Below are 21555 nucleotides of genomic sequence, written 5' to 3' on the forward strand. Positions count from 1 at the left end.
TAACTGAGTAATGTCTGAGTAAATATGCATAGGACTGAGTGGTAAAACCACTTTAATCCCATAGCAATGTTACTCTGCATTTGATTACTTGCTAACATGTCGCTGGAAAGTTCTTACATCTACAGATTCTCTATGGCAAGTGGTTCCCAACCTTTCGGGCTTGGAGGAACAGCGGCGGTGGTGGTTCCATCCCGTGCAAGCAACAAGCACCCACAAGAGTGCACACAACTCCACCCAAGTGGTGGGTACACATGTGCCACTTCTGCAAATGGAGCTTTGCACACAATTTGACCACCATGTGTGCAAATAAAGCTGCATGCACACACACACTCATCCATCACTTGCCACGGCCCGGTAGTGGGCTGCAGCCCAGCCTTACAGTTTCTATGAATTTTTTCCCCATCTTCAGGATTTTCCTAGTTGTCAAATCAAAGCTTCACTGAGGCCAGATGTTGTGTTTCAAAAGTAAAACTACTGGCCCTAGATAAAGATAAGTTTTCCAGGAGATGGAAAACAATTCGGAAAATTTGATATCTTGTCTTCCCTCTCATCTAATTGCTTACCAATCAAGAGATAATCTTGTGGACCTCTGGAGCATTATAGATTATTTCTTCTCAGTTGTGAAAGAACACTTTGCGCTCCTGGTGGTTGTGTGGACTGGCTTATGGACCGTGTCCAAGATAAATAGGAACAGGATGGGTCTACCTAGGAGAAATGATCCTGACCGAATCCACACAAAATCTGGAGAACACACCAAAGAACAAAGCTAGGCCTTCAGACTTTGCCATGCAGGATTTACAGTGGCTTGCTCCTCTTATCTATGCCGTGGTCCTTCATCTGAAAAGGCAGCCTTTAAATAGGAAGCAGAAGTCAATATTACTATATATCTGCCACAGTAATGTTTTCTTAGAGCTAGGAGATCAAAAGGACTAGAAACTTAATTCAGGGCAAAGAGTAATTTGTATGATCCCATTCATTCACAGCGCCTCCTAGAGGGCAGATGTTTCCGTAATTCATTCCACAGTCCCATTCTCCCACCCAATCCCACCCTAAGATTAGAATGTCTTATTATAGTGTCACTATATACAGCCATGAAAATTCGGTGGTTGACTTCGGGTCGATCGCTTTCTCTCTGCCCAGCCTACTTCACAGGATTGTTGCGGGAAGCATCATGAGAGGACATAGTTCATTTTGTTTTTATATTAAAAAAAAAATGCAAAGAAGAGGAAGACTTATTTGAGCCAGGTACACCCTTTTGCAACAGAGCAAGTTTAGCAACTCTTCCTTTGCTTTGAATGAGCCGGGATGAAGAAGTAAATGGCAAATAAAACACCTGGGGAGATGCCCCTGAGCGAGGACAAGGAAAAAGCACGTGCGCGAAATAGATCTTGTGCTGGATTGTGATCTCCAGCGCAGTACCTGAAGGTGAACTGAGCTGCAGTTGATGCTGACACAGCAGCAGCAGGAGACATGCCGGGGGAGGGGGAGGAAGGGAGGGGGGGAGATTCAGAAGGCTCTTTGTGTGCCAGATCTGAGTCAGCATTTTTTTTTCTTCCTCTCCCTTTCAAAGCCATTCAGAGGGATCCGAAGTTCTTTATCCTTCACAAATCCTTGTGATTCCTACTTCTACGGTGTCTGCGCGCAATGGCTCCTTCGTTTCCTCAACGGCCTTCTAATGCAGCTCATCACCATCGCTTAGAACTGGTTAAAAAAAAGGAGCAGGATCGTCTTCGCTTCTCCCAAGGAAGATGCGTTGAAAATATAAGGGAAAATTCTGTATTCGGGAATGATCTCCATTTCCATTAAAACATCTGATCCAGCATTTCTCAACCTTCACAAGTTTAAAATATGTGGACTTCGACTCCCAGAATCCCTCAGCCAGCTGGGGAATTCTGGGTATTGACGTTCACATTTCTTAAAGTTGCCAAGGTTGAGAAACATTGATCTCCCTCTTGCAAGGTAGGTCTGGATGAGCCACTTAATCCAATAAGGCCATGGTCCTTTCTCATTCCTCATAAAGAAAATGCAGCATCCACCCCCCACAGCCCTTGCTTGTACGATGGACCAGAAAAATAGGCTGGTGGGGGAAAAAAGTTCACTAAGGAAAAATGCAGTCCTCTTGTCTTACACAAGATGTAAGGGTAGTCCTCGACTTACAACCATTTGTTTAGTGACATTTGAACGGCACAATTACAATGGCACTGAAAAAAGTGGCTTATAACCATTTTTCACACTTACGACCATTATAGAGTTTGAATGCTTAGCAATTGGCATGTATTTAGACAGTTGCAGTCATAAAGACATCCCCAAAATCCCTTTTGCGACCTTCTGACAAGCAAAATCAATGGGGAACCCAGATTCACTTAACAACCGTGGTGTTAACAACTGCAACTTAATAACTGTCGCAAAAAAGGTTGTAAAATGGGGAAGACTTAACTGTCTTGCTTTGCATCAGAAATTTTGGGCTCCATGTGGTTATAATTTGAGGACTACCTGCATTTCATTTCCATCAAAAGCACTCTATATTTCCACAAAAATAACCCCTTTAGACCTTGCAAGATTCCTCACATCCTTTTCGTTTACTGTTTACTGCTTCATTTTTCCACCAAATGCAGTCTATTTTTCTGCCCCTTCTTTTTTTATCCAGCAATTATATTGGTGTGCTTGCTTATCATGGCATTTTCTTCCAAATTTCATTGTACTTTTCAATACTTGGTTCTTCTTGGCTCAACACTGAATACACAGGAGCTAGAAAGGAGTAGCTGGATAACAGAGAGAAAGGAGGAACAGGGAAAGGTGTGGTTTTTAAAAAAAAATGATAATGGATATATATTAAAACAATGATCAGGGAAAGGAAAACATGTTTTTAAAAAAACCCACTGAGCATCTGGAATGCTTCTAGATGCCTGCACCAGCAATAAAATCTGTAAGAAATTGAAAATTGAAGTTAATTAAAAGGAAGGAAGATGAAAATGTGGTTAAATAAAAATTAAGAGCGAAGGAGCAGATGCCCTGAATATATAAATAATGTTAAGAAGAAACTAAAATGGAGAAAGCAGTAAAGCAGTAAGTAAATTGAACAAACCAAAAGTGAATAATGTCTGAAATAAAAAGGAAGCTGAATACTAAATTCTTTCTTTAGGAGTGTGGGTTTTTCTCTCTTTGTGATTCTTTTTTTAAAAATGTGTTTTTCACCTCACTGGCCATACGTGGCATCAAGATGGAAGGAACCATGACTGAGGAGAGTCTTGCATTGTAAGGAACTTCGATTTGTGGCCAACTACGGCCAGGTCGCTTAAGATGAAGGTGGCATTTGAGGCATTGATGGCTGGAAGACACTGTTAGTTCCTCACCCCTTTATAATGAAGTATTTTTGTTCTTATTGATGGGTTCCAAATGAAAATGTCTCTTCAAAAAGATCTCTCGAAGAACAACCTGTAGAGTCAGTTCTTCATAATACTGAAGAAAATAAAAATGGAGAAAGAGCCAGGAAGTTGAATCAGAAAGAAGGCAAATGACATGAAAAGTTTTGGAGCAGTTTTAGACGTTAGCTAGGTTACTTCCTTCAATGACAGAACAGAGATTGCAGAAAAAATATATCCGTGATATGATCCATCTATTAGCCTGCTGCGATGATGCCTTGTTATTTCAGAGGTTTCAAGAACAGGCTTGGAAGCAATATCAAAAACTTGCCAAAATGGGCCGGTTGTATCTGTATAAAAAAGTGGCCTAGTTATTGGTTGACAGAATCTAGAATAGGGATATCCAACCTTTGCAACTTTAATACCTACGGACTTCAACTTCCAGAATTCTGGGAGTTGAAGTATACGGGTCTTAAAGTTGCCAAGTTGGACACCCCCATCTAGAAGATGAGAACGAGGGAGCAAGAACTGAAGTTAGGATACAGAAAATTACTTGGGTTGCTTCTAACTACAATTCATTTGTAGTTAAAAAATATTGGGGGGAAAAAATTTAGAGAAATTGCTAAATCAGTCTAGCAACTATCTCAGAACTTGGCTTCATTCCAGAATACAGTTAGTCCTTGCCTTGTAACCCTTCATTTAGCCACTGCTTGAAGTTACAACAAGCACTGGAAAAGGTGACTTGTGGCCAGTCCTTACTCTTACAACTTTTGCAGCCACTCCATGGTCACATGATCAAAATCCGAGCGGTTGGTGATTGGCTTTTATTTATGACCGTTGCAGCATCCCAGGGTCATGTGATCGCCATTTGCGACTTTCCCAGCCAGCTTCCAACAATCAAAGTTCATAGTGAAAGACAAGAGTCACGTAAGGACTATGTGATTCACTAGAATGATTCATTTAACAAACATGGCCAAAAAAAAAAAAGCCATAAAATCAGGCTGACTCACTTAACAACCACTTGCTTAGCAAGGAAATTCTGGTCTCAGTTGTGGTCGTAAGTCAAGGACTACCTGTAATGGAAAGAAAAATAGCAAGATACTTCATTGGACCAGGCCATTCTTAGTCAAACCAATATGGTATCCCTATATATATTACCTGTCATTTCTTACTAACTCATGGAAAGATTTACTGTTTGCTGATGGATAAAGCTGGAGAAATGAGGTTTTCCTCGCATGGAGGAAAATAAAATAAGATGCCATTTGATGTCAGGAAACTAAATACAGCACCAGTAAGAATAAAGCAATTAGGTGCTGTTTGATAAGATGGGGGCACTGACTGAACCTCTCCGATCGGGAATTGATTAAAAAAAACCCCAGCATTTGGTAATTCTTCCTCTCGAGATCTGAAAAGCAGAGATGGTTTCACAACCCCATTTTTGTCAAATATTTGGGTGAAAAGGTTGAGGGAAGCATGCTTGGTGAGCTGTTTCTTGATAGTGATTCCAACTCTCTGAGTGAAAGGAGAAAACGTTTGAGGCAGCATTGCAGAAGTAGAAAACGTGTTCCTTCGTGCCGCTTCTTCCACTGGTCTGTGGAAGATCAGGAAGGTAGGAAAGAGTGGGGAAGAATTTTTCATTGGATGGCGGAGCTTCCTGGAAGAATCCAGAAATGAGAACAGTTTTCCAACATGAGCATCAGCAATTCCATAGGTGGCTTGGAAGACTCCCACTAGCTGGAGAAGAAGAAAGTGGGAGAAAGGGAAAAAGAGAGAGAGAGAGAAGGAGGGAGGGAGAGAGAGAGAGAGAGAGATGGCATTTATAGCAAAGCAGGTAGGTCTTCAAAGAAGGAAAGAGGTCCCCATCAGTAGGGAGCCTCACAGGGAGCTGGGGGGGGGGATTGGACAATGTAGTCTACAAGCAAAGGCCAGGCTCCTTGTCCACCATGTTCTATGGCAGGTCTAGCAAGGTGATGTTGATATGTGCATATGTTCGGGATACTTGATGGCTGGTGGGTAGTTCTGAGTCATCTGGATGGAGACATCACTGGAGATGTCAGAGGGGCTGCGCCCACGGTGCCACACTTCAGGGTGCAAGAACTGGCCCGAGTAGTCAGAACAGTCGCTCAAGCGAGGACGGTAGAAGGCCGGGTGCGGGCGATACATTTCCTCTTCGGCGTAACGTTTGGTGAAGAGGTAGACGGACATCACACCTGCACCCTGCAGAGCAGTGACAGAAGGGAGGGTTGAGATTAGGACAACAGTTAGCCATTGTGAAAGACACAATACAAGAGAGGCACCACCAATATTAGTAACTCTGAATAGAACACCTTCCAGATGGGAGAGCTATTAGGTGGAATAAAATGCAATGACAAATAGTTTTGATTGCACAAGTACTCCTTACGATCACAATTGAGTCCAAAATTTCTGTTGCTAATTGAGACAGCTATTACGCGAATTCCTCACAACTTTTTCTTTTACTACCTGTCTTGCCACGGTTGTTAAATGAATCTGGCTTCCGCATTCATTTTGGTTGCCAGAAGGTTGCAAAAGGAGATCACATGACCCTGGGATACTGCAAACCTAATAATAATAATAACAACAACAACAACAACAACAACAACAATAATATTTTTATTTATAAACCGCCCTTCTCCTGAAGGACTCAGGGCGGTGTACAGCCACAAATAAAATACAGAAAGAAAACAACAATACAAAACTAAAAACAACCCTTAAAAAACCTATTTAATTTGGCTACTTATAGATAAAAATATTCCCTCTAAAATTTACTAAAAAATTTAAAAACCCATAAATCAATTTAAAGTATAAAATGCCAGCTGCCAACATCCAAATTTTGATCACGTGATCATGGGGTTGCTGCAATAGTTGTAAAGGTGAAACGTTCATAAATCACTGCCACTGTAGCTTCGAACTCCCACTAAATGAATTGTTTCATAAGTCAAGGACTATCTGTGTTGTGAACCGTAGATTCTATGGGTAGATAACATGTTATATTTGTGTATAATTTTCTATGTACAGATAGTCCTTGACTTACAACCATAACTGGGCTGCCACACCTATTTCATGATCTTTTTTTGCCACCGTTGTTAAGTGAATCACTGTAGTTGTTAAGTGAATCACATGGTTGTTAAGTAAATTTGGCTTCCCCAATTGGCTTTGCTTGTTGGGAGCTGGCTGGGAGGGCCGCAAATGGTGATCATGTGACCTTAGAATGCTGAAACCATCATAAATCCATGCTGGTTGCCAGGTACCTCAATTCTGATCCTGCGACTGTGGGGATGCTATCATGGTTGTAAGTGTGAGGACTGGTCATAAGTCACTTTTTCCAGTGCTGCTGTAAGTTCAAACAGCCACTAAATGAATGGTTGTCTGCCTCTCACAGGTCCTTGGGAAGCTCTGGGTATGTGGATAAAAATGCAATCCCAATCTGAATATCTGATTGACAGTATGACCAAATAATAATAACAACAACAACAACAACAACAACATCCAAAAAGTCATGGGAACATAAAGTGGAAAAAATTATAGAAAATGAAAAGGTGAAGATCTTGTGGACTTTCGAATACCGACAGATCGTCATTTGGAACACAACACATCAGATATCACAGTTGTTGAAAACCAAAATGTACAATTTATTGACATCACGGTACCAGGTGATGCCAGATTTAAAGAAAAAGAACTGGAAAAAATCATGAAATATCATGACCTGGCTATCAAAACTACACGGCTATGGATGAAACATGTTACAGTGGTACCCATTGTCATTGGGGCACTTGGTACCATGTCCAAGAATTTTATAAGATACATCAACAAATTGCAATATCCACCAGCAGAACTGCAAAAAACTGTACTACTTGGAACATCGTACATCTTAAGAAGGTACTTGGTTGATACCTAGGATACTGGCAGCAACCCGTATCAACCATTAGCACCAGTCAATGGTATTTGTGATGCGTTTTTGAATGTTCAGTTGACTGAGTTTCATGTTTAATAAATAAAGATGATGATGATGATGATGATACTCAGAGAAGCACACTGAGACTTGCAAGATCCTATTATTATAGTTCTAATAAAATTAGTTTTCAATCTACCTTGTGTTTGTTTCTTAATCTGGTCAACCTTATTGGACTCTCATTGGTAGCTCTAGGTTGCGTCTTCTCCTCCTCCCCCCCCTCCCCCTCCATTGCTGATCTCTCAAGTTAGTATGAAATAAAGAACCACATGGGAAGACAACAAGCAGAAAGAGCCCCAGAGAGGAAAATGCCATGATTGTGCAAATCACTAGATCCTGTCAAGCAGAACTGATGGTGGTTCGTTCCTAAGGAATTACTCTCTGAGTAGGATGTTGTGTGTGTGTGTGTGGGGGACATTAAGAAAGTGATTAAAACAGATTGGTTGAAGGAAACTGGCAAAGAAGCAACAAAGACCAGTTCAGCATTCTTCATTATTGGACATTGTATAGAAAAGAAGCAGAAGTGTTGCCTCTGATGGTAAATGTATCTTTTAGAACAGGGGTCTCCAACCTTGGCAACTTTAAGACTTGTGGACTTCAATTCCCAGAGTTCCACAAGTCTTAAAGTTGCCAAGGTTGGAGACCCCTGTTTTAGAATACTGTTAAAAATAGTGAAAAACAATTTTTCTTCTCCCTGAAATGAAATTGTGGGGTTCTGCTGTCCTCTCTTCTATCTTGTTTGAATCCTGGAAATACTCTGGTGTCAGAAAGAATAAGTGTGTGTGTGTGTGTGTGTGTGTGTGTGTGTGTGTGTGTGTGTGTATGTACAGGGGGAAGGAGGGTTGGAGGTGATGTGTGAAAAGAGGGACAGATATGGACACTGTTGGGACTAGAGTGAACAAGTAGGATCCACAATGTTAGCAAAACATATCTATGATCATCCCCAAAACAGGTAGGCAGGTTCTGCCTTCAAGGTAATGGGTAGTGAACAGATGTTATCTTTACAGGTAGCTCTTCACTTATAATAATTCATTTAGTGATCATTCAAAGTTACGACAGCACTGAAAAAAGTGACTTATGACCATTTTTCACATATACAACCATTGCAGGATCCCCGTAGTCACATGTTCAAAATTCAGATGCTTGGCAACTGGCTCATGTTTATGACGGTTGCAGTGTCCCTGGGTCATGTGATCACCTCTTGTGACCTTTTGACAAGCAAAGTTAATGGTAAAATCAGATTCACTAAACAACCATGTTACTAACTTAATTGTGGCAAGAAATGCCATAAAATTGGGGAGGGGAACTTACTTAACATCTGTCTCGCCTAGCAACAGAAATTTTGAACTTAATTATGGTCATAAGTTAAGGGCTCCCTATACACTGTTAAAATTCTCCTGTCTGTTTGTCTGTAACCTTCAATTAGCCTGAACGATGAATCATTGCGCAAATATTTTTGAATCTGGGTACCCCCAAATCTGCTAACTTAAATACAAAATCCAAGACCCATTATTCCCATATAATTAAAATTTCAAAGATCTTCACACTAGTTAGAAAACTGGAGTCTAAAAGATATAAAGAACAGTTGCAGGAACTGGGTATGTCTAGTTTAATGAAAAAAAAGGACTAAGGGAGACATGATAGCAGTGTTCCAATATCTCAGAGTTGCCACAAAGAAGAGGGAGTTAAGCTATTCTCCAAAGCACCTGAGGGCAGAACAAGAAGCAATGGGTGGAAACTAATCAAGGAGAAAAGCAACTTAGAACTAAGGAGAAATTTCCTGACAGTTAGAACAATTAATCAGTGGAATGACTTGCCTCCAGAAGTTGTGAATTCTCCAACACTGGAAATTTTTAAGAGATTGGACAACCATTTGTCTGAAATGGTGTAGGGCCGTGATGGTGAACCTATGGCACGTGTGCTGAAGGTGGCACGCAGACCCATCTCTCCAGGCACGCCAGCCATCACCCGTTGCTCTTCTGGGTTCTGGGGTGCACATGTCCACTGGGCAGCGGGTCTTTGTGTGCAGGAGCATGGGAAACTGGAAGAGCAGCTCCCTGGTGCGCATGCCAGAAACTGGAAGCTCAGGTTCCTGACACGCACATGAGCACTGGAGAACTGTGTGTGCGCACTGGGGAGTTGCTCTTCCGGTTCTAGTGCTCCACCCCCCACGCGTCCGCTCCTGTTTTGGCACTCTGTGCTGAAAAGGTTCACCAACATTGGTATATGATTTCTGCCTGAGCAAGGGGTTAGACTAGAAGACCTCCAAGGTCCCTTCCAACTCTGTTATTCGGTTATTGTCTTTGTCTAGAATATGCATTCACAGAGTTAAATCTGCCACGGCATCGCTGCACTTAGTTGTGACCACATGATCATGGTTTCCCATCCCCTCCCAAATAATTTTATTAAAGATTATATGATGCAATGGCAAAATAAAGAAATGCATTCAAAATGAAGATTTAAAAAGTGCAGAGGGAAAAACGGGGAAGGGAAAGTGAATGTAGAAAAAGAAATTGTGCGATCATTATTTCCAATGCTCCCGGCCACTTTCCCACATGGAAGCCCACTGGGGAAGTCAGAGGCCATTCCTGCTCCCTTTACTATTTTGTCTGCCTGTGGTCCTTCTGTTTCTCTGGTTAGGTAAGGAAATATCTTTGAAAGGATAACGACCCAATGGGTCATGGCTTGTCTTGTATGCCTTAAAGGTACTGTTGCTGGATGCTTTTGGAACAAGAGGGAAACTACTGTTAGATGGGTACAGCTAGCAATGACTTAATGGGTGGGGACAAGATAAGGACATTGTTTGCCCAAAGTGGAAAATTGTCAGAATATGATTTCACTGAGATGAACAGAATTTGTCCTGCACAGGCAGCCTCTAGAAGACATAAAGTGGCATTAAGAAGAGAGATTACAGAAGAGGGTGTCAATGCAGAAGATTCCTTTAAGCCTAGAGCCAGCCTTGTGTGTTCTTGTGAAGACAACACTGACTTTTCCAACCCCCTTGAAAGGCAAAAAAATGGTATTCCAAGCAATCAGCTTAACTTGTTCTATGGGAGAAAAAGCACGGAGTCTTGAAAAATCAATACAATAAAACAAACAAACAGATGTCAACATGGCACTCATTTTTGGGTCTATAAAGATTCTCAGTCATGCAGGTCATGGTTGTCCCAAAGGTGCTTTTTCAGAAGGCAAGCGTACTTTCTTGGTTTTTCTTTGAAGACGTTTTGCTTCTTATCCAAGAAGCTTCTTCAGCTCTGACCGGATGGTGGGGAATGGAAGGATTTATACTCCTTGCAGACAGCTGGTCATTTGCATCCTTTTAGAGGATCATTGAAGCACTTGGAAGTTTATCAGTATCCTCAGAGTCACCTGAGAGGTGCTGATGGTTCATCAAATGACCAGCTATCTGCAAGGAATATAAATCCTTCCATTCCCTACCACCCAGTCAGAGCTGAAGAAGCTTCTTGGATGTGAAGTGAAACATCTTCAAATAAAAAACAAGAAAGTCCAGTTGCCTCCTGAAAAAGCACCTTTGGGACACTCGTTTTTGGATTGCCTGTCTCTGTAGAGGATTACAAGAGGTCCTCAGTTTAAGACTGTAATGGAGTCTGCCCATCATGGTTGTAAGTCACAACGGCCGTAAAATGGGTTACCCACATGACCAGCCCGATGTTATGACCTTTTCTGCAGCAGTCGTTAAGTGAGCACTGCAGTTGTTAATCGAACCAATGGTTTTCTATGGGCCAGTTTTGCTGAAGCCAAAAGTATGTGCCAGTTTTTGGCAGACATTACAAAACATGGTCACGTCACCATAGGAGGTTATGAATGGCCATGAATGTGGGCCGGTGGTTGAGTACCCAACACGCATTCACGGGATCACAGGCGGATGGGCAGCTGTTGGAACTTCAGAACAAGATCATAAGTACCCCCAACTCAGCAGGTCCATTGTAACTGTGAAAAATCACTATATGACTAGTCATAAGTGGAGGACTAGCTGTATAACTTTTCTTCTGAAAAAGAAAAACAAGGGGGCACAGAAATTGGGACATAAAGGACCATGTTATTTTCTGCAAAGGTATTCACATTTTAAACATCCTGCTGCCCATAAACATCAATGCAAAAACCCAAGATTCGTATAGGCAGTCCTTAACTTACAACAGCTCATTTAATGACCGTTCAAAGTTACAATAGCACATAAAAAGTGACTTATGACTGGTTTTCACACTTACAACTGTTGTGGCAGCCCCATGGTCAAGTGAACAAGATTCAGAAGCTTGGCAATTGACTCATATTTATGACAGTTGCAATGTTCCAAGGACATGTTATCCCCTTTTGCGACCTTCTGACAAGCATAATCAATGGGAAAGTCAGATTCACGTAACAACCGTGTTACTAACAACTGCAATGATTCACTTAACAACTGTGGCAAGAGAGGTCGTAAAATGGGGCAAAATTAACTTAACAACCATCTCACTTGGCAACAGAAATTTTGAGTTCATAAGTCAAGGATTAACTGTATTTAACCAGTAGGGGACAAAAGGATTCATTCTCTGAGACCATCCTTAAAAGTAAAGCTGTAATATTGTCCTCATTTTGTGCTAAACATTTTTTTAAAATAAATCTTGCTAATATAATTTTCAAGGTAAGTGCTGTTTCTAGATGAACATTTTAATGTTCTAAGTTTATACAGTTTGAAGGAATATCCAGGTGATGTCAATATATTTGGATGCCCAAAACATAGTTTTTCTTCTTTTTATTTGCTTTGATTTGAACAGGAATAACTGGGATAGGCAAAAACTGAGATATTTTGTGGTATGAAATTTGATAGCTTTTCTCACCAATAACAGAAATTGAAGATATCATATCAAGTTACTCAGAATCAAATCAATCAGTGGTGAAAATCCCCCTATTTCTTTTCTTAAAACATCTAAATTATTGCAACCACCAGAGATTCCCATTCTCAGACCTATGCCTTTTTGAAATATATTTCTTCATTTCCTTCCTCGCTGTCATTCATGCCTTAAAGATAAAGGTTCCCTTCGCACATATGTGGTAGTCGTTCCTGACTCTAGGGGGTGATGCTCATCTCTGTTTCAAAGCCGAAGAGCCAGCACTCTCTTAAGATGTCTCCTTGGTCATGTGGCCAGCATGACTCAATGCCAAAGATGCACAGAACACTGTTACCTTCCCACCAAAGGTGATCCCTATTTTTCTACTCGCATTTTTTACGTGCTTTTGAACTGCTAGGTTGGCAGAAGCTGGGACAAATAACAGGAGCTCACCCTGTTACGCAGCACTAGGGATTTGAACTGCTGAACTGCTGAACTGCTGACCTTTCAGTCGACAAGCGCAGTGTCTTAGCCACTGAGCCACCGCATCTTTTTATTCATGCTTTAAGTCACTTCATTCAATTCCTGCATTGTGCTCCACATGGGGCTACCTTTGAAGACTATCTGGAAGCTGCAACTAGCCCATAATGCAGTGATGTGTATACTTCTGGATACCCTGCAGTTCACCCATGTTACGCTATAGGTAGTCCTGTTGATAATGTGACCATGAGGATGTTGCAATGGTCTTAAATATAAGGATTGGTCATAAGTAACTGTTTCAATGCTGGTGTAACTTCATGTCTAAATGAATGGTTGTAATTTGAGTATTGCTGTGTGAGCTGCGTTGGTTACAAGTTGTGGTGCAATTGTAACCATTGCAATTGTTTAGGTGCAATTCAAGGTGCTGTTTATCACCTATAAAGCTCTATGTAGCACTGAACCACTTCTTCCTGCAAGTATCTGCCTGTCCCACTAGGTTAAACAGGGTGGACACACTCCAGTTCCCTTCCCTTAGATGCTGTCAATTTGACGGAACCTCAAAGGTGCACCTTCCCTATATCTGCCCCAGATTTTTGGAATACTCTCCCATCTATAATTCAAGAAATCCCTATGAGAAGACCTGGCTCTTTTCCAATAGTTAAGGGGCTGCCACAAAGAAGATGGGGGTCAATCTATTCTCCATTAGGGGCCGGATAGCTCAGGCTGGTACAGCCTGTTATTAAGAACACAAAGCCTGCAATTACTGCAGGTTCAAGCCCGGCCCAAGGTTGACTCAGCCTTCCATCCTTTATAAGGTAGGTAAAATGAGGACCCAGATTGTTGGGGGGGCAATAAGTTGACTTTGTAAAAATATACAAATAGAGACTATTGCCTTATACACTGTAAGCCGCCCTGAGTCTTCGGAGAAGGGCGGGGTATAAATGTAAACAAAACAAAAAACAAAAAAAGAACCTGAAGGCAGGACATGAAGCAATGGATGGAATCAAATCAAGGAGAGAAGCAACCTGGAACTAAGGAGAAATTTACTGACAGTAAGAATAATTAATCAGTGGAACAGCTTGTCTCCAGAAGTTGTAGGTGCTCCAATACTGGAAGTTTTTATGAAGAGCCTGGACAACCATTTGTCTACAACCAATGGTAAAAGGTCTCTTGCTTGAGCAAGGGGTTAGATTAGAAGACCTCCAAGGTCCCTTCTAACTCTATTGTTCTGTTATTCCAAACATTGGGCTAATGTCTGCTTTGTTTTACTTTATTGCTTTTACAGGTAGTTTTCGACTTACAACCATTCATTTAGTGACCGTTCAAAGTTACAATGGCACTGGAAAACAATGACATGACCATTGCAGCATCCCTATGATCACGTGATCAAAATTCAGATGCTTGGCAATTGGTTCATATTTATGACGATTGAAATGTCCCAGGATCATTTGATCACCTTCTGTGAACTTCTGACAAGGGAAGTCAATAAAGAAGCCAAATTGACATAAGGGTTAAATGTTACTAACTTAAAACTGCAGTGAATCGCTTAACAACTATGGCAAGAAAAATCATAAAACCGGGCAAACTCACTTAACAGCTGTGTCACTTAGCAACAGAAATTTGGGGCTCAATTGTGGCCATAAGACAAGGACTATCTGTATTGTTCGTTATAAGCCATTTCGGATTGCTATGTGAGATAGGCAGCCATATAAGTTCCTTAAATCAATAAATAAAATAATAAAAAAACAGTCTGGCTGCACTTTTAAAAATTACTCTGTATCCATTTCTCCCTGCACTTGTCAGGCTCAGCATTTAAAGGTATTATTCTTTCTCTGAGGAAAATTGAGCAATCAATTTACAAGATTAAGGAAAAATACAGGTTTGTACATGTTAAAAGGAGTCTACCCATCATAGTCATAAGTCATGTCAGTTTTAAAGTGGCACATGTGATTAACCCGATTTTCCAACCTTTTTTGTGGTGATTGTTAAGTGAATTTCACAATCATTAAGTAAACCAATGGTTCCCCCTATGGGCTAGTTTTATTGAAAACTGGAAGTAAATGCCAGGTTCTTGGCAAAAACATTGAAAAAGGTGGCCATGGGAACATGGGGGTCTGTAAATACAGTCCTGTTGTGCATTTAGTGTGCAAAATGCAGTGGTGGCTGCCGGAACTTCAGAACCAGGGTTGGTGCATTGTAACTTCAAATGGTCACTAAGCAATTGGCTATAAGTTAGGATTACCTGTAACTCCATAGTACCACTTCTCTTGGAAGGAATGGCCATAACAACAACAACAACAACAACAACAACAAGCCGAGGATGAGAGGCCTAGTACACAGAAACTCATTTCATCTCATCACAAGCTACCCACTGTGGTGTCCAGGATGCTACGAATTTGCCTGAAATGAACCAGTGGCAACATAGTCTGTATGTTGTGCTCTACCAGCTAGAAGAGGAACAACAATGCAATAGTGTGACACAAATGAAGACTTGCTTGTGGACCTGTCGTTAGCCTCAAAGTGACTGTGGCAGGAGAGAGGGACTTAAGACACAGTGGGGTTTATCTTACAATCCGTAGGTCAGATTCTAAAATGCTGCCCAGCACTGTTCAGAAGTCCTTCCTGTTGCAGTTCAAATGTGGAGATTACTGGCAGCTACGTCCCATGAGGCTTTTCCAGGCATCTGGTAGGTAGAGGAGGCAAGCAATTCCTTCTGCTCTGACCCTAAGCCTGGAAAATGCTATTTGAGGCACACTGGATTCACACATTGCAGTGAGCCATGGTTTTTAAAATCACACTTTGACAGCCAAACCCTTTTCCTCTCTTGTAACACGTGGAATCATCCAAGTAGAGTGCTGGTACAATGCAGACAAGCTAAAGTGAGGGACTTTAGAAAATATTAAAAGTCACAATGGCAAATAACCTGACACATAGTTCACACAACCCACTGAGCCAGTGGTGGGATTCAAATAATTTAACAACCAGTTGTCTTCCCTAATGTTTTCTTCCAGCAACCAGTTCACCAAACTGCTCAGAAAGTTAACAACCAATTCTCCCAAACTGGTGCGAACTGGCTGAATCCCACCACTGCACTGAGCCCAAACCAAGCTCAGCAATAAAATATGATGGGAAGTCTAACAATGAGCTGTGCCTGCTGAAATTGAAAGGTTTTGTATTCTCTTCTGTACCTCTTTCAGCAAGAAAGAAGAGGCAGCAAATGCGAAGGACCATCCATAGCGATACTGGAAATACTGCTCCGAACCACTGGGGCGATTCATCACTTCATCATTGATGCTGGAGATGTACAGGACCAGGCCTACCACCAGGGACAGCCCTGAAGAAGAGCAGAGAAGACAAAGGTTGGGATTGGGAGAAGAAACACAAGGTTAAAAGGGGGTGTTACCTCACTTCTATCAACTTCCAGGTTAAGTCTAAGGGTGGTGGTTTGTAGAAGCTTAATTTGGGGTTGAATTGTGGTCCAATCTCTGCAACTCTTCCTTGTCAACCAAAGGCCTTTCATGTTTAGCTTTGTGGAAAGATTTCTCCTTGGTAAATAATGCTCCCCACTCACATCCCCATTGTTTATATTCCTCTCAATGAGGAGAACTTTTGTTTTGGATCACAAACTGTAGTTTGGATGCTGTCCTCAAGAAATGGCCAAAGAGCCACTGAAAATCAAGGGCGCTTCCTGTTCTCTGCACAGCCCCAAGTTCAGTTTCATTTCTTGGCCAAGGCAGCATGGAGCAGACATATTCAGATGGTGATTACAGTGAAGGGCAGTAGACCTAAGTACAATTTTGTGGAGCAGTTTTATGGACTTCTACTACTTTCTCTTCAATGCTAGCACTGCACTGTAGAGTTAGTTTTAAAATTACTCCTGGCAGTGTCAGGAGGTACTCCTGCCTGCATCAGAGAAGTGCAATTTGAACTCGCTCCTTGTTTCCTGACATTCTTCACAGGGCTTCACTTTAAGTCCTATTGTCTTAGGGTTCATATTCAGGGGTGCCAGCTAATTCTAGAGGCGATATCCCACAGGTGTTTCCCCTCCCCACAAAGGGCAACTGGACTTTCTTGCTTGAAAACTTTTTGCTTCTTAGTACTAATTGAAGAAGCTTCTTGGATGAAAAGCAAAAGAAAGAAAGAAAGTACAGTTGCTTTTTGGAAAAAAAAAACACCTGTGGGACAACCATGACCTGGATGATTGAGAATCTCTACAGACATCTACAGGCAATGCTGCTTATTCTGCCTGCCCTTTCCTCTTGCTTCTGGCATAGATGTTATCTAGACTTATGAAAAGAATAAGACACTTTATTTGGACAAGTGTGATAAGACCAGGGGCGGGTTTCAAAACCCGTCACTACCGGTTCGCTAGTGGGCGAGGGCGCGCTCGCGCAACACTTCTGCACATGTGCAGAAGCATCTGGGGTGGGTGGGCGGAGCCTCCCGCCGCTGCCGCTACCAGTTCGACTGATCAGGGGCGAACCGGTAGCAACCCACCACTGGATTAGACATCCAAGGAATCTGTCTCCGGTACAGAAGCTCTCAATGTACATGCAAAGCAACAGAATAATAATAATCATAATAATCATAAATATGATACCAATAAGAGGGGATAGTAGAGAAGATGAGAAAGGTAATAATACTTCTACAGCCATACAACATGGGTAAATATACTCAGACATAAAACAATACTGTGAGGATTAGGTACTCAGTGGAGTGATGGCACAAGGGAAAAAACTGTTCCTGTCTCTAGTTGTTTTGGCATGCAATGTCCTATAGCACTGTCCTGAGGAGAAGAGTTGAAACAGTTTATGTCCACGATGTGAAGGGTCTGTAGATATAATCTCGATCCTCCTTCTGACCCGCGCAATAGATAGGTCTTCTACAGAAGGCAGGCTGATGGCAGTTCTTTTTTCTGCAGTTCTAGCTAGCCTCAAAGAACTAACCTAAAAGAACAGTTCTAGCTATCCTAAAAGAAAATGGCAGCCATTTTCTTTTCTCTCTCCCTTTCTTCCTCCTGACGATTGCAATTCCTGCCGAATAGTTTGTGTGAGGAATCAATATGATCAGGGAAATAAGAAGGGCTGAACTGGTGCCCACCAGAATTGGCTAATCGGTGCTGGATTAATTCCAATGTTTTGGGCTCTAGGCACTGTCTTCCAGGAAATTCTACTTGGAGTGGTGGGGAAATTTGTTTTTTTCAAAGGGGTCTCTCCCCTCCAGAGACTTAGTTCAGCATGAATAACTATTGATCTCTAGCAGTAGTGGGATTCTAATGGTTCTGGTGAACCAGTAGCAGCGGCAGCAGGAGGCTCCGCCCACCCATCCAGATGTCATCACGGACACTCTGTGCATGTGCAGAGGTGGCGTGTACGCTCACATTTGTGAACCGGTAGCGAAGGTAAGTGAATACCACTATTGGTCTCTAAGTGGCAGAGAAGAATTGAACATCCCCACACCACCCCTGTGCCTGTCAATTGTTCAGGATGCTTTTGAATACAGCTTTTGTGCTCTTCTAGACAGGCACTAAATTTATATTCAATATCAGCCTGAACTAGGAGCTGACAGCTAGAAGGGTGGATTGGTTGGGTTGTGAAGCAGCAGAGAGGAAGCAAGCAAGCTTGGGCACTCTTCTGATCAGTTGTCAGAAGTACAAACTTATCCAAGCTTACCCAGCTCTTCAAGAAAGGATACAAGATAATCTCTTCATCTACCATCTCCACCAGCCCAGTGGGGCAAGTTCTGACAAGATGTCAAGGCCCATGAACCAACATCTTTTCCAACCACAGCAGTGTCGCGACTCAGATTTATATCAAGAAAAGCAGCAAAGCTTGAAATAGGATGATCATTGAACTGTGAAATTTTCACATAACAGTGAAAAAATGGCAAATTTCCTCCTACCAGCATGCTCCAGAGGCTAAGAGCTTAGTTCTAAAATCTTGCATTTCCACAAATACTGGTGGAATTTCCCTAGTGGAATCTGCAGTTCCATTTCAGCCAGACATCTTGTGACCACAGTGATCTTACGACATCACTTCCACCAGAGTCGTTAAGTGAGACATCACATGACCACAATGTGTTGTTTTGCTGCCAGGTTCGCCATTGACCTGCCCTGTCAGAAACCAGCTGTGAACTCCATAGATGGCAATCATGTGATCACAGGGATGGTGTGACCATCGCAACCATGTTACTTTTCCAGCACTGTCATAACTTTGAACAGTCACTAAACAGGGCAATTGTTAAATGAGCAATACCTGCAGAATCTTAGAGGCCTCAGTTAATATGGCACAGGGCATGATTTTCTACTCTGTCTTGCAGACCCTATATTCCCTACTCCTATGGGAACCTTGGAGCTGTTTTTAAGAAGCATGGGAAGCATACATAGAGTGAAATCAGTGGAAAGGATTTCCTAATCCTCTTCCATTAAGAAAATAAAATTTATTGTCACTTTTTTCTGTGAACACACTGTGAGCACATTAAAAATGAAATTCTGATGCCTGCTCTTAGAAGAAAATATATACAGTATATACCCATACACATATATGCACACACATATGCATATGCTATATAAATACACACACTATATATATATTAATTACTTTCCATTTTATTAATGGAAAGGCAAATCTGGATGCTATCCACAGATATTTATTCATTCATTTACCAAATTAGCATGCTAATTTTTTGTTCAAAATCAAACATTTAGAGTAGTTTATGTGACCCCAGGGCAGAATCTAAAGTCTCTGTCTTTTTTTTTTTACCTCCTCATTTTTTATTTAAAACGTAAGTTATCGACTTCCGTATTTGTATCTGTCTTGAATCTGACAATACTTATTGAACACAATCTTTTTGTTTTGCTTTGTGGTGTTGAGACCTCCTTGAGGGCACCCATTCTAAACCAAAGGCACATTTCCAATAGGTCAGGAGTCTCTAAACTTGGCAACTTTAAGTCTCGTGACATGCTCATTAAGGAATTCTGGGAGTTGGTCCATAAGTCTTGGTTGCCAAGTTAGATCTGTGTTTCTCAATCTTGGGAACTTTAAGATGACTGGAAACTTTTCAGAAGGAGAGTCAATCTGAAACTAAGGAAAAATTGGTAAATAGAACAGGTTGTTTTTGGACACTGTGGGTGCTCCATCACTGGAGGTTTCCAAGAAAATATTAGACAACCCTTTGTCCAGGATGGTATAAGGTCTCCTACCTTGGCCAGGACTTGGACTAGAAGATCTCCCAAGGTCCTTTCCAGTCCTATGATTCTTTAAGAAGTGTGGACTTCAATTCCCAGAATTCTCCAGAAAGCCATGTTATCTGGAGAATTCTGGGAGTTGAAGTCCACACTTCTTAAAATTCTCAACTTCGGAAACACTATGCTAGATCTTCCCCCTTGCACATTGTAAATTCCCACTCTCGATCTTCAACCCAGAACTGCCCCTGCTATTACAATAAGCTCAGAGCTTGCAGCTCAATCTTCCTTAGTAGAACAGCTCCAGCCTCTGAATCCTTACCAGAAAGGATGAAGAAGATGCCTGAAACGAAAGCCAGGATGGTTCTCTGTGGGCGGATATGTCCAATATTGCTAATGACAAAGGCTGTGAAGACCAGGAAGAGGCTGACCATGGGAAAGGGGGTGGCTGTGCGAATGGTCTCTGCCAGGAGAAAGGGAGTAAGAGAAAAGAGAAAGGAGGGGGGAAAAAGTTAAATTTGAGTCCATCCCTAGACTTGTGCTCAGAGTTATTTCACATTAAGGCTTAGACCAGAGGGATCTCGCAAATGAGACGGCTTAAGAACATACCTTCATTGGTAAATAACTAGCAGCAATGGATGGAAACTAATCAAGGAAAGAAGCAACCTAGAACTAAGAAGAAATTTCCTTAACAGTGAGAACAAACAAACACTGGAACGGCTCGCATTCAGAAATTGTGGATGCTTCATCACTGGAGGCTTTTAAGAAGAGGCTGGACAGCCCCTTGTCTGAAATGGTATAGGGTCTATTACTTGAGCAGGGGGTTGGATTAGAAGAACTCCAAGATACCTTCCAACTCTATTATTTAATATTCTGATTCAATCTGGACTTTTTTGACCCATCTCTGTGAATAGGTTTAGCAGCCTCCTTATTTAAATCTGACACTTCTTTCTAAAACCAACCTACCCACATTTAATAGATGGGGGTGGGGGGCAGAATTTTGTCAGGGACAATCAGAATGCTTTTCATTCCCTTGAAATTTGAATCTGTTCTCTCTGTAAGGAAAGAAAACCCCAAATGAATCATAAGAACTCCCTGTCAGATTCTGTCACAGTGAAGTAACTGAGCCAAAATGTTTTAAAAACTTAACCCGAATCAACTCACTCTCTCACCCTAGGGTTAGTAAAATGCTTATTCTGGAAAAACTGCAACATATCTCAGCTGTTTCAGAAGTGACACTGATGACTACAAAAAGAAGGGTGTGATGATGAAAAAGGCTAGAAAACTTGATAGCAGAACTCAGAAGGATATTATAAAGATTTGAAGTCCAATCCTAGAGCTTAAATAATAAATGAAGGTGTACATAACATCTTCTTATGGAACAAGGTCATAGTATTAAATATATCTCATCACAGTCAAATGACCCAAAGTTTATTGTAACTTGAAGCACTGTTCTTACTGCAATTTTGAGCACAACATGAGTCGTGTACACGGTCCATTTATATATGCTACAATAGAAAACAGCAATCTTTTGCATGTTGTATCATCTACACCACCGAAACATTGCAATGACTTATAGATCCCCATCCATTCAGTTTGTTAAGTTTGGAGACAGCATGCTGTAATGTGTTTATTATTTCATTTAATCTTTAAAATCTATGCCCAAAATAGCTCACACAAGTAAAAATACATATTTCGCACCATAAAAAGGAATGTAACCATCAATATAGA

The 21555-nt window shown here is 41.4% G+C and overlaps 1 protein-coding gene across 6 annotated transcripts in view; it reads right to left on the reverse strand.

Moving 5' to 3' along the window:
* Positions 1–1068: 1068 nt before the first annotated feature.
* CACNG7 (calcium voltage-gated channel auxiliary subunit gamma 7) overlaps positions 1069–21555 on the reverse strand; it is a 110910-nt gene continuing 90423 nt past the window's right edge. For 5 of the 6 annotated variants that reach the window (XM_058180103.1, XM_058180104.1, XM_058180102.1 and 2 more), the window contains 3 exons: positions 20147–20287; positions 15830–15975; positions 1069–5579 (listed from right to left, as the gene is read on the reverse strand). In XM_058180103.1, the coding sequence (XP_058036086.1) occupies positions 5322–5579; positions 15830–15975; positions 20147–20287 (545 nt within the window). In that variant the 3' untranslated portion in view covers positions 1069–5321. The remainder of the gene's footprint in view (positions 5580–15829; positions 15976–20146; positions 20288–21555) is intronic. The other variant, XM_058180105.1, reaches the window with a different exon arrangement.

This window comes from Ahaetulla prasina, chromosome 4 (assembly GCF_028640845.1).
Source record: "Ahaetulla prasina isolate Xishuangbanna chromosome 4, ASM2864084v1, whole genome shotgun sequence".
NCBI classification, from domain to species: domain Eukaryota; kingdom Metazoa; phylum Chordata; class Lepidosauria; order Squamata; family Colubridae; genus Ahaetulla; species Ahaetulla prasina.